This window comes from Microcaecilia unicolor, chromosome 3 (assembly GCF_901765095.1).
Source record: "Microcaecilia unicolor chromosome 3, aMicUni1.1, whole genome shotgun sequence".
Classification (NCBI taxonomy): Eukaryota; Metazoa; Chordata; class Amphibia; order Gymnophiona; family Siphonopidae; genus Microcaecilia; species Microcaecilia unicolor.
In genome coordinates this window covers 60987677-61001058 of record NC_044033.1, presented here as the reverse complement: position 1 = coordinate 61001058, position 13382 = coordinate 60987677, and the positions used below count along the sequence as shown (strand labels likewise).

The window sequence follows — 13382 nt, the reverse complement described above, 5'->3', positions numbered from 1 at the left end:
ATCTCTCTCTGTTGCATAGACTTCTGGCAGATTTTCTGCTTAGGAAGACTTCAGTCTGTGCGGTAACAAATCACTTTTGTAGCATTTCTAGCCAGCCCTTGTTTTAGTACTTTTAAATCTTTTTATAGTAATTAAAAAAAACAAAAACAAATCTGCATTAGTCTTTCTGATGTAATCATATTAGTAGAGAGGCTTGTTTCATACCAGCTATATTACCTTGTCTGGTTAATTTTGAAAGAAAAATGCCTAGAACTTCCAATTTCCCATCTTATTTCTTCTTCATTTTGTTGCCTTATTTAATTTTTCCCTTAGGGGGCAATTCTCAGACTGCTCCTGTGGCTACAAAGTCCATGGGTAATTGTACTCTCTCTTCTCCAATTTTCAAAGTAAAAACGTGTGTACTTTTTGAAACTACACTTCCTTTTTCTGTGGGTTCCAGTAAAATGTGTGTATTTTTTTAAATGCAAAGGTATACATGTTGTCATCCCTCTCTAATTCCCTGGGAGCAGCTCCACTAAATTTATGTGCAAACATTCATCAAGATAAATCACTTTTATACTTTTGCCATTGATTTGCCTGGGATTTTATTTTTTTATATAAAAAGATATGATTGGATATGCTTTTCTGTTCTATTTACTGTTAATGAGCATGTAATGTTCTTGACTTGGATAGATGTACCTGTTAAAAACTGAATAGTAAAGATTTTAAAACAAAGAAATTGGATATGCTGTATATTTGAGTGAGGATGAGGTTTTCTTGCTAGTTATAACCTGTATGACAGTGATCATTCACTGTTAGGACAGGTGCAGCCATTGAGCTCAACTTTTTATTTAAAGACATCAATACATCTTATTCGATGAATGTTCTGAACATGGACTGGATATTTTAAAGTGATGAATATATGAAAATTGATCCTCTTAAAAAGATGAGATAAACCAAATGCTTTTAATGAACATTAATTTATGATTATATGGAAGGTTTTTTGACGGTTTTTTGGCCATATAAATTTATGTATTTTGTGGGATATAAGTAATTTAGGGGCCCTTTTACTAAGCTGTGTAAGGCTCTACACACACCCAATGTGTGCCAAAAGTTACTGTCCGGCTGCCGCGTGGCTCTTGTGGTAATTTCATTTTTGGAGCTCATCCAATACATGTGGCCGAAAAATCATTTTTATTTTTAGACATGCATATCGGTCGCGTGCCAAGTGGCATTTGGCACGCGTAGGTCATTACCTCCCAGTTACCGTCTGAGACGTTACCGTTACGTCAATGGCTGTGACAGTAAGGTCGCAGACCCAAAATGGATGCGTGGCAATTTTGATTTTACTAAGGTGCACCGAAAAATGGCCTGCGCTGGTGTAGACGTGTATTGAATGTGCGCAGGTCCATTTTTCAGCTCGCTTGCAAAAAAAAGGCCTTTTGGGGGGGAGGGGGCTGAAAATGGACTTTGCAGCATAATACAAATTGGTGCACGTTCATTTTGGGCCTGAGACTTTACCACCACCCATTGACCTAGCGGTAAAGTCTCAAGCATTAACCGGGCAGTAATGGTCTACGCGCGTATAATGCCGATTACTGCCTGGTTAGCACCGCATGCTGGAAAATTTCTGGCGTGCTTGGTGGACGCTCGTAAAAAAATGAAATTACCACCCGGGCCTTTCGGTAGCCAGGCTGTAGTTCAAAATTGACATGCGTGTGTGGACTAGTAAAAGGGCCCCAAAAGCACTTAGCTGTAGTCTGGTTGTATAATGTCTCTAAGGGGACCTTTTACTAAAATGTGCTAAAATTTACAGGTAATGCAACCGATCGTGGGATTTTCCTGTGCACTACATGCAAATTTAGCATGTTTGTATTGAAGGACATTAGCGCATGTGACCTGTAAAATATTGACGTGCTCCTGCATTAACTCCACATTAACCAGAGTGCATATTACATCGTAACATGCTATTTGAATAATGCTAACATATCCATCCCCCACTCATGCCATGCTACCAAAAATATTTTTTAAAAATAAATACTACACCAGTTTAGTGCACAAGAACAGGGAAAATACCGCACAGCACTTTAACACATTTGTGCAGTAGCCTATTCTTGCACACAAACCACGTATTAAGGGCCTCTTTTACTAAACCGTGCTAGCGATTCCTGACGCAGCAAATGAGAGGGAACCTATTCCGTTTCTATAGGCTTCCTCTCATTTGCTGTGCATCTTTGTAAAAGAAGCCCTAAGGGCTTAATGCCCATTAGTAAAAGTCCCCTAACATCGAATATGGGCTTATACCTGTATTGTGTTAATATTACAAAAGGTGAAGAATTGATTTGGTATTTTTGCAAGTGTATATTTTAAATTTATTTTATTATATGTTTTACTTACTGTTAGCCTGTTTTTTTAAGGAACCCCATGACTGTTTTACCATGGAAATAACTTTGAATACTGTCCTCCCAATTTTGCACTTTCTTTTATCCTTTTGCCCTTCTCTTAATGCTTTTTCCTCTTTGTATACCTTTATGTTCTTCCACTTCTGACATAGTCTTCAAGTTTTGAATTTTACTAACATTTGATATTTTCAATGTCTTCTGCATTTCCTCCTTTTTCTTCTCCTTCCTCCCCATCTGTTCAGCTCCTTTTAACTCCTTTTCCCAGATTTTCCTATCTCTTCCTGTATCTTGTTCTTTTCTTTCTCTTTTCCTCTGAATCTCCCTTCCTCAGCTTCACTTTGTTCCCACTTCCCCTTTGTAGTCTCCATTTCCTTTCTTTCCCCTCTCTTCTGTCCCGACATAGTGAATTAGTGCTGTAAATTTATTAGCAGAGTAAACGCAAGTCACAGGTTAAAGGAGAGCACAGAGTCAAGCCCATATCTAGGTTTTGGCAATCAATGGCGTACATCTTCACAAGTAAGAGAACCTGATCAAATTTAGGAGTTGTAGTCCTACATTCCGCAGCACTTCAAGGAGCAATTTTAGACCCATGCAAAGAAACCATGTGTTGCCTTCTCTTAGAACGGAGGAATTGAATTGCATGCATTGTTTTCTAAAGCAAAATTTTGGTGGCGAACGTAACCCCCCCAAATTCTGCTGCAACTTTACAGTACTTTGGCCCCTCTAATTTGTTTCTACTATGGGGTATAATTATAAAGCATTTTTTGTGTTTGCTCCTGGATTCTATATGGTGTGACTTAAGTGGCACACACAATTGCGGTCACATTCTGGATTTGCATGCGCAGCTTAATTAGTTAACAAGCCAGTCAGCGCCGATAATTGCCATTTAACAAGCAATTATTGACACTAATTAGAATTTATGCATACGACTGTCTAAGTGTATTCTGCAACGTAGTGCGTGTAAATTCTAAGTTGCATAGTTGAAAAGGGGGCAGAGCCATGGGCGTGGAATAGGTGGGTTGTGGACGTTTCTAAAATCTATGTGCATTGTTACAGAATACACCCGGTCCATGCCAAATTTAGGCGTCAGGATTTATACCAAGTTTTATTTGGCGTAACTGTACTCGGTGTATTCTATAATCCACACAGAAATTTAGGCTTATTCTATAAAGTACGCCAAAATTTAGGCGTATTTTTTGTCAGGATTTTTCAGGCACCATATATAGAATCTAGCCCATAAAACACATTGCCTCATCCTCTCATCCCAATACTACATGAGAATACCTACAAACTTAATCACCCCAGATTACACCCTCCCTATCTCAGATAACCTGAAAATCCTTGGTGTCACAATCGACAGGAACCTTACACTCGAGAGCCAAGTTAACTCTACAGTCAAGAAAATGTTCCACTCAATGTGGAAACTCAAACGTGTAAAACCATTCTTCCCTAGGGCAATGTTCCATAACCTGATATAATCAATGGTACTAAGCCAAGCCGAATACTGCAACGGAATTTACACAGGATGCAAAGACCAACTCATAAAGAAGCTGCAGACCGCTCAAAACACAGCAGCCGGGCTTATATTTGGAAAATCACAATTCGAAAGCGCCAAACCCCTTCGAGAAAAACTACATTGGCTCCCAATCAAAGAACGTATTACTTTAAAAATCTGCACCCTGGTCCACAAGATTATCTATGGCGATGCCCCGGGATATATGTATGACCTCATAGACCTGCCAGCCAGAAACTCAACCAGATCATCATGAACATACTTAAATCTTCACCACCTTGGCTGCAAAGGACTTAAGTACAAATCAATTTATGGATCCAGCTTCTCCTATATAAGCACGCAACTCTGGAATGCACTACCAAAAGCCGTAAAGACAACGTACGACCACCTCAACTTCTGGAAATCACTAAAGACCAACTTGTTCGAAAAGGCATACCCTACTGACCGAACTTAAATGCCTTATCCCAGCTACACAAAGAAACAAAAACTTATAATGAACTCTGTATAACTCCTCTTCTCTACGATTCCCTATTGTGTCTGTAATATATTTATCTCACTGACTATAACATCACTCTGTATTTGTTTCACCACCGGAGGTAGCTTCTGCCTCACGGTACTATGTAAGCCACATTGAGCCTGCAAATAGGTGGGAAAATATGGGGTACAAATGCGACAAAATAAATAAATGTACGTTTTAAATATGGCTGTGTTAAAGCTGTGTGGAAACAGACGCAATACAAATACATGTGGGTGGTGAATAGAGGCCTTTTGATGGAGCAAGATGCATACATATATGCACAGAATACGTGCAAAAAGTAGCACCTGCTTCAGAGTAGGTGGAACTTTGTGCAAGAGCTTGTGTGCTACTTGGGTTTATTCTGGGAGCTTGTTTTATTACAGTACATACACACATTATAAAACGTGTTATAAAATTACGCTCCATGTGGTTAAGTAACAACGCTTGAGTATCGAGGAGAATGGCCATGCTTTTTAAATTAGAACTGAATGAATTAAAGATGAACGATAAAGGAATAAACAAAGTTCTGTAAATATTGTAGCCACGGTGGGGCTTCGAAGCTTTTCTGGATCTGGGTAATTAAAATAATATATTTTCTGTAGTTATGCACATGCGGTAACTACTCTCCAAGAGCTACAGAACGCTGCAGTCCAGACTTGCTGTTAATTTATCTGCACAAAACCTCATCAGGTTTTCAAATATTAATTGAGAGCACAGTATTATCATTTTGTTTTCTGGTAGTAATAAAATGTATGCAGCAATAATAGATGTATGATTTTATTTGGAGCACAGGGGTGGTTTCTCATCTAGAACTCCAAAGCCAGGCATTCTTTTCTTAATGAGCTGTAATATATTTTTGTAATATGTATTACTGTCTTTTTTTTTAAATGACTCTGATGATACACTGCAGTGTTTGGGGAAACAATGTCGGTTGGAAAGCTTCCGTTAAACTTGTCATGGGTAAACAGAGAACAAAAGTGAGACCTAACACTGGTAAATGATCCCATATTTTGACAGCAATTCTGTGTGCTGAGTCTCCTGGGATAATTGCAGCCAGTTAGCCTACTTTTTTGCGTTGCAAGATCTGAAGCAATTGTCTTTGATTAGAGGTTTTTTTTTACTTGAGACATGAAATATCCAGGGACCCATAATAGCTCTGACAGCTTTGCGTAGCCCATCATTATTCTGTGCCCCTGGTATGAATCATTTCACCTTTAGGATGCAGGGCTAAAATTAGCCTGCCACTCAGTAAGGGCCGTGCATCACCTTGTCATTCAGCTTGTCTCTGTTCTTTATTAAAGTGTGCCTTGAAGAAGAAATGAGATTAATAGCCTCCTCTTATGTTCTTCTACAGGGATTTGAACCAAGAGGGACAGCCATAGGTCAGAGACTGGTTACATGGAATAATATGGTGAAAAATACTGGCTACAAAGCAACTTTAGCAAACTATCCGTTTAAATATGCCGATGAACAGGCAAAAAGGTAATAGGTTCTTTGTAAAGTATTTACCAGGAGTTTGTGGTGTCCCAATGCTTTCCAAACATTTATGTAATATGACCCTATTTGAACACTTAAGTTCCCGTGATTCTATATGACCATGGAAATAAAATAACGAACCTCCCCACTTCCTCCCCCCCCCCCCCCCCCCCACACACTATTTAAAGCATGAAGGCAGTAGCTCCATTGGTGTCAACAACAACAGGAGTCTGCACAGGGCCCTTTGTGTCAATGAGCACTCACAAACCCCAATGCCTTCCACAGGATTCTAGTCTAACAGGAAGAGGGGGTCAGGGTCTGTGAACATTCACTGAATCATATGCTCTCCTGCTTACTAGGCGTAGGTAACTGTGGAGGTCCAGACCAGTGGTGTAGCTATGGGTGGGCTGGGACCCACCCAACTTGGACTCAGGCCCACCCAAAATTGTAACACTTGCTATGGCTGGCAGGGATCCCTAAAGCCCGCCAGATGAAGACTTCCTCCTCGGGCAGCCGGCGTTCCTCCAAATGGCAGCCGGAATCAGTTGCCTCGAGCTGACACGGGCCCCTCTGAACATGCTCAGTTTTCACGCATGCACAAGCACTGAGCAAGTGTGGTCCTGACTGAGGGGGAGCACCTCTGTTTCTGTGACCGTATCCACTCATGGTGTGACACCACAGTTTGGGAACCACTGCTTTAGTCTTTAGTATTAAATATCTTGTTAAAGGAGCAGGTATCTGCTAGTTTTCCAAAAGATTACTATTCTAATCCATTTCCAGCAGAAGGACGTGCACTGATAAATTATATTTATCTCTTTGGAATTAGACATGGTTATGATGACCAGCATTCGCCCCAGGCTACTGAGATTTTCAGTGTGTCTTTTATTTTTTTATGGGATCTTATTTATCACTTTCATTTCTGTTTCTGTCCTGTCTTTTCATTTCAAAATAATTGCCTACGGTGATTTGAATTCATGCAAATACAATACAATGCAATTTTTAAAAAAACGTTTAGTATGTAGTTACAAAATAATTCTAGTTAAAATCCAAATATGCTGTCTTTGCTGGTTAAATTTCCAATCTCATAACTAGGATAATAGGCATTCTTCTTTCTTTAAAATGCATCTTTGTAAACTATCTGTAATCTTAATCATCAGACCTCATGTTATGGCACACCTTTATACATAAAACCTTTTCAAAACTAACCTTAAGATGGAGTTACAAAAGCCCACCTGTTTGGCTCAGTGTGTTGCTATCATTAGAGAAAAGATAAGCAATTATGCTGTACTGAATCTTTATTTTCTTAAATTAGTCATCGAGATGACAGATGGTCTGATGACCACTATGAAAGAGAGAAGAGAGAAGCAGATTGGAATTTCCACAAGGACAGTTTCTTCTGTGACATTCCAAGTAAGTAGTGTTATCAAAGTTTACAAATCTTTCCATTTTATGCTGCCACTATGTTTCTCTAAGGCTCCTTTTTATCATAAACCTGGCTTAAATGTTCCTTCGACATTGATCTATTTATACTCTAGGTCCAAGCATCACCTGAACTATATTAAAATGTATTTCATTGTAATACTCTTACTTCTGGACTCCCAGAAACAGTATTAAAAAGAGTGATGTATCCCTTGTAGATTCCTGTATGCTCTTTCTCATTTTGCTCCAGATGCTGGCAGTGAACATTGATGCTTTGTGATCCCTTTATGTACCTTTCAGATGTATGTTTTGAGCAAGACCAGATTACCAGTAGCACTATACAGTGTTTATGTACTTAGGGGTCATTTTACTAAGGTGCACTGAAAAATGGCCTGTTGTAGTGTAGGCACAGGTTTTGGGCACGCACAGATCTGTGGAAAAAAAAAAAAGGCCTTTCTAAAAACTTTTGCCAAAAATGGACGTGCGGCAAAATAAAAATTGGCGCGCGTCCATTTTGTGTCCGAGACCTTACCACCAGCCATTGATTTAGCAGTACGGTCTCGCGCATTAACCGTGCGGTAATCGCCTACGCGTGTCAAGTCGGAGTTACCGCCTGATTTTTGCCGCGCGCTAGAAAATAAAACATATTTTCTGGTGCATGTAAAAAATGAAATTACAGCACTGGCCAAGCAGTAGCTGGGCAGTAACTCTATTTGGCGCATGTTGGGCACACATAGGTGCCTAAGCGGCTTAGTAAAAGGGCCCCTTAGCCCCTGACACAGGCAAGACACCAAAACATCTTGGGCTGAGTAAATACTAGTGCATGAGACAAGACTGGATACTGGTCTGCTGTATATGTATATCTGTAAATTATTTATTTATTTACTTATTGGGAATAAACATTTGTACATTTGGGCTGTTTTTGTTTTGGATCACATATACAATGCAAACTTCTTTGCCTCTTTGGTTTGGTCACTTTATAAACACAACATAAGGTTGATGGAAGATTTTTTTTTTCCTAACAGTGGTGTTTGTTTATTTTATTTGATACACTGCTTTTCCTAACGTAATCAAAGCAGTTTACAATAAAACAGTAGAAAATCAAAGGAACTCCAATTAATCAAACAGAATAGAAGATATCAGAAAACAGAAGGAAAGAAGGAAAAAAAAAGCAGTGAATGTGCAGGCATTGTCGTCAAACCAAAATCATCCTCCCCATGGATAACTCATGAAAGCCTGGCTAAAAAGCTGAGTCTTGAGAGCTGCTATATATTTGGAGAGTGATGGTTCTGAACATAATACTGAAAAGGAATTCCAAAGAGTGGGTGCAGTACAAAATAAATAGCACTTTTGCAAGTAGAATCTAAACAAGCTCTAATAACTGAAGGGACTAAAAGTCAAAAATCATGGACAGAACTCGGAGCACAAGTAGGTCTATGAAGGATTATAAGGGAACCTAAATATGATAGAGGATCAGCATATAGAATTTTGTGTGATAACACAAGAATTTCATATTGTAACCAATAATACACTGTCGAGAAAGCAGAGGTGTAACGTGACAATGAAGCCTAACTGTTGAATTTTGAATGGTCTGAAGGTGTTTTAGTAAAGAGAGATTTACCTTAGAATAGATTTACAATAATTCAATCTTGAGGCAATAAGAGCATACAATAAAGTCAATTGTGAGAATGTATCTAAATAATATTGTTACATCCAAAATTGTTTCATAGTTTCAAGGCAAAAAAAAAAAGCACTTACATGACACTTGAAGGATAACTCTTGCTCAAGTATGATACCTAAGTACTTACAATGTTCAACAAGAGTGATTGGTGTATCCAAAAGTAAAGGGGCGTCTGAGAACTACTACTACTACTAATAGCATTTATATAGCACTGCCAGACGCATGCAGCGCTGAACACTTGACGTAGAGAGACAGTCCCTGCTCAAAGAGCTTACAATCTAGGTAAAACAGACAGACAAGACATTACAGGCAAGGGAATTACAGGGTAGAGAGGAACAGGGAGGAGGAGAGCAAATGAGTAGCGGTTTACCATGTAGAACCATGTAGAATGTCCAGTCACACAACAGGCCACAGTTTTTGAGGGATTCTAAACAAGTCACTGTAAAGGTGATGATCCTACCACTGCATCTAGACAACAGTTAAGAGGGGAGAGCCTAGATGAAGCAACAGAATTTCATCTGTATAAAACTAAAAGCTAATTGCTAATCTTGCATTATAGTCACCAATGCGCTCAAGAAAATGTTGAATATCAGAGGGGATAAACAAAGAAACTTGTGGAATACCAAAAGGAAGCTTTATGAAGAAGATGTAGTCCCTGAAAAACATACTGTGAACTTACGGTCAGTCAAAAAGAAAGAAAACCACCTAAGAACAGTTGCTGCAAGACTAGTAGCTGCTAATCATGACAATAACAGTTCATGATTAACTAAAGCAAAGACTGCCAATAAATTAAGGGAAGTACCAAGGGCAAACTTTCTATTGTCAAAAGCAGAGTGTAGCAAGAATAGTTTGAGTGCTATGATTGATCCTAAAACCCGTTTGACAAGGGTGAAGAACATTTGATTACTCAATATGTTGTGAAAGTTGTTGATAGACTGCATTCTCAGCCAATTTAGTAATGTAGGTAAACTTTAATACTGAATAATAATTTCTATGATCAGATGGATCCAAAGAGGGTCTCTTCAAAATGGGACGTATAATTCTTTTTTCCAAAGAATGGGCACTTCTCCCATTGAAAGACTATTATTAATAAGTAACATAGTCAAGGAGATAAGACCAGGATGTATGATGTGAATCCAAGATAAGGAATAGGACAAGTATTTCTCAAAATAGCAACCAGTTTAGACAAAGATTGAAAGATGACTATATATGTGAAGGTGAAGGAGACTCCAAGCCAACATTCTCAAAATATGTACAAACAGAGCCAGTGACCAGATATAGGAGGTGAATGAAGAAAGGGAAGGGGAAGGAGACAGAACACCATCATTAACCTTCCCCTGGTGCACTAATGATAAACCAAGGGAATGTCTCAAGGTTAGTGCCTTAGAATTAAAAAAAAAAAAAAAAAAAAGCAGCTAGATCCTGATTTGAAAGAGATGAAGAGAAAATTCTTTCTGTTTATAGATGTCAATTCACTTAAATCAGAGAAGAGTTTTGAATGCTTAACTGCCTTATTAATTATAGAAGAATAGAACTGTTTTGTTTTGTTTTTTGTTTCAATTTAATATGATAAAGAGTATGGGCTGCTTTACAAATTGCAAACGATCCCAAACTTCTCAATTTCTACCACCATCTTTTCAGAATGTCTGGCTTGACATTTAAGAGAACGAAGTCTCTGATGATACCAAGGTCTAGAAGGAATCTTTTGCATACTAACAGGGCGCAAAGGCGCAACATTGGCCAGAGCTGTTTTGTAAACCAGAATTCCATAAAGAAGCCTGATCATGCACAGTTGGAGAACTAAAGGGACCAACTGCAGGAGAGTAGATGGATCTGTATTGACCAAAATCCTTGAGTGCATCAGAGGCTCAAGCCCTGTAACCTGGAGTGTAAAAGAAACGGTAAAATGGACAGACTAAGAAATCGGACGTGTAGTAAATATTACCAGAGCACCCTTGCAATGCTAGTTAAAACCAAGGTCTTTATGCATATAACCATTTTTAAAAAGATGATAAAATTATTTTTGTCTAATTACAAAACATAAAATTAAACCAAATACATTATTTTTGGCAAATGCTACTAGCTAGGTATAATTAAAGCTTTGATGCAAGCAAACAAATAGTCCTGCATTTTGTATGCATTGAGGCATATTTTCAAAGCACTTAGCCTTCCAAAGTTCCATAGGTTTCTATGGAACTTTGGAAGGCTAAGTGCTTTGAAAATATGCCTCATTGTCTGCTTTGTCCAGTGCACATTGGATCAGGAGGTCAATTGTATTGTAGCCTCGGCAATATCTCATTGCCTAGAAAGCAGCACCAGTGTTAGTCACACAGAGACCTAGGGCAGAATTAAGGAGAGGGCACAGCCAATATGAGACATCCTTAGTACAATCACTCAGTTTTGTCTGGAGCAATTACCTTGTATGCTGCCTCCCCTCAAACCAGCCCTGCAAAGAAGCAAGGTAAAATTTCAAGTACTGAACAAAACAAGATCATAGACAGATTTTTAACATCTAGATCTTTGCCATAGTCTTAAAAATTAAAGGAAGTAAATCTTTTCATTGATCAAACTTCACTGCTGTCCATCCATTTCTCATAGACACTTCTCTGTTTTCATGCATTCCATCAGTTCTCATTGCATTAAAGTATGGAACTGGAAGAGAGAGCTTATGTGGTAGCCGATACTAATCTTCTGCATATATTTTTTTCAGCAATATTCCTTTTACACAGGTGTGTTTGTCATTTATGGAAGCAATGCTCAGATGATGTAACAATAAAGATACGAATACTAAAATTTAAGACATTAATGCCTGTTTTGATATAAGAGATGTGATCCAGTTAATTGCAGTTATTTAACATGGTTTAATCTCCAAAGAATATTGGTTAACCTACTATGGGACTCATTTTCGAAGAGAAAAACATCCAAAAAGTGTCAAAGCAGAATTTGGACAACTTTCTTTTCAAAACGTCCAAATCGGTATTTTCAAAACCTATTTTGCAGACGTTTATATATGCCATTTGTCTGCAGTGCGTCCAGATCACAAGGAGCCCTGTTGGGGGGCATTTTGAAGGCAGGATTAAGCCATGCATAACATTTGGATGATTTTCAGCCATAATGGAACAAAACCAAACTTTCTAGGATGAAAATGTTTTGGTCTAGACCTGTTTTTCTAACGAATAAGACACACAAAGTTGCCCTAAATGACCAGAATAACCACTGGCAGGATTCGGGGATGAACCCCCCTCCCCCTTTTACTCTCCCAGTAGTTACTGTATCCTTCTACCCCCAAAAATGTGAATAAAAATAGTACTCGCCAGCCTCTTATGACAGCCTTAGATGTTTATAGCCAGGTTCATTAGAGCAGCATGCAGGTCCCTTTAGTAGTCTAATGTTGGGTGCAGTGCACTGTAGTCAGGTGGACCCAGGCCCATACCTTCCTCTACCTGTTACACTTGTGGTGGAAACTGTGAGCCCTCCAAAAATCACTAAAAACCCACTGTACCCATATATAAGTGCCCCCTTCACCCATAAGGGCTACTGTAGTGGTGTACAGTAGATTTTGGAGGGGTCAGCAGGCAAGATAAAAGAACAGTGGTGAAATGTATAGCTAGGAGTATTTATATGAAGTCCACAGCAGTGCCCCCTAAGGTATCCCATTGCTCTCCTGGGATGTCTGAGAGACTAGTCTTCTAAAAATGCTGGCCCCCCCTCCTACATCCCAGTTGTTTGATTTTGTGTGTTTTTAACTTGTGCGGGTTTTTTTCCAAAAAGTGGCCTAAAAAGATAAATGCACAAAACATAAAACCTTGTTCGAAATGGTGTATTCGAAAATAAAAAGATAGACTTTTTTTCAAAAATGGTTACATTTGGTGCGTCCTGCGCAAAATGTCTAAAGTCCGACTTAGATGTCATATTGAAAGTGTCCCTCCACATAATCTACTAAATAAGTGACCTTACAACATAAGACCACACTCCATCTGAGAACTGTGGCAGATTCATGGAGTATAATGGGTGGTAAAACCAATTGTCTCGCATGCTTTTTCCATTGCCAAGTGCCAAAAATCATTAGTCGCAGGGAAGTGAGGGCAAAGCTCAAGATGAAGTAGGGTCCTGCAAATTATTTATTTAAAATACTTAAAACCTCTTAAATCCAAATTGTTGTCAGCGGCTTACAAATAAAACATTCATAATAGAAACATATAACAAAAACAAATTCAACTATAAAACAAACAAAAGTAACATTAATTCCTTTATCCAACATATAGCTCATGTTCCACTTCTTTATAAATACATCATCAGAGTGCAGTCCTAAATGGTCTATTTGACAGTAATCCAGCAATAACTCGGTCTCCATATGCCTGTCAAAACTGCAGTGTTTTTAGTTTGCACTTAAAT

At 38.6% G+C, this 13382-nt stretch overlaps 1 protein-coding gene across 6 annotated transcripts in view; it reads left to right on the top strand.

Moving 5' to 3' along the window:
- The window catches only part of DISP1 (dispatched RND transporter family member 1), a 400222-nt gene that overhangs the window by 332272 nt on the left and 54568 nt on the right, over nt 1-13382 (top strand). For all 6 annotated transcript variants that reach the window (XM_030195975.1, XM_030195976.1, XM_030195980.1 and 3 more), the window contains 2 exons: nt 5766-5893; nt 7200-7297. In XM_030195975.1, the coding sequence (XP_030051835.1) occupies nt 5766-5893; nt 7200-7297 (226 nt within the window). The remainder of the gene's footprint in view (nt 1-5765; nt 5894-7199; nt 7298-13382) is intronic.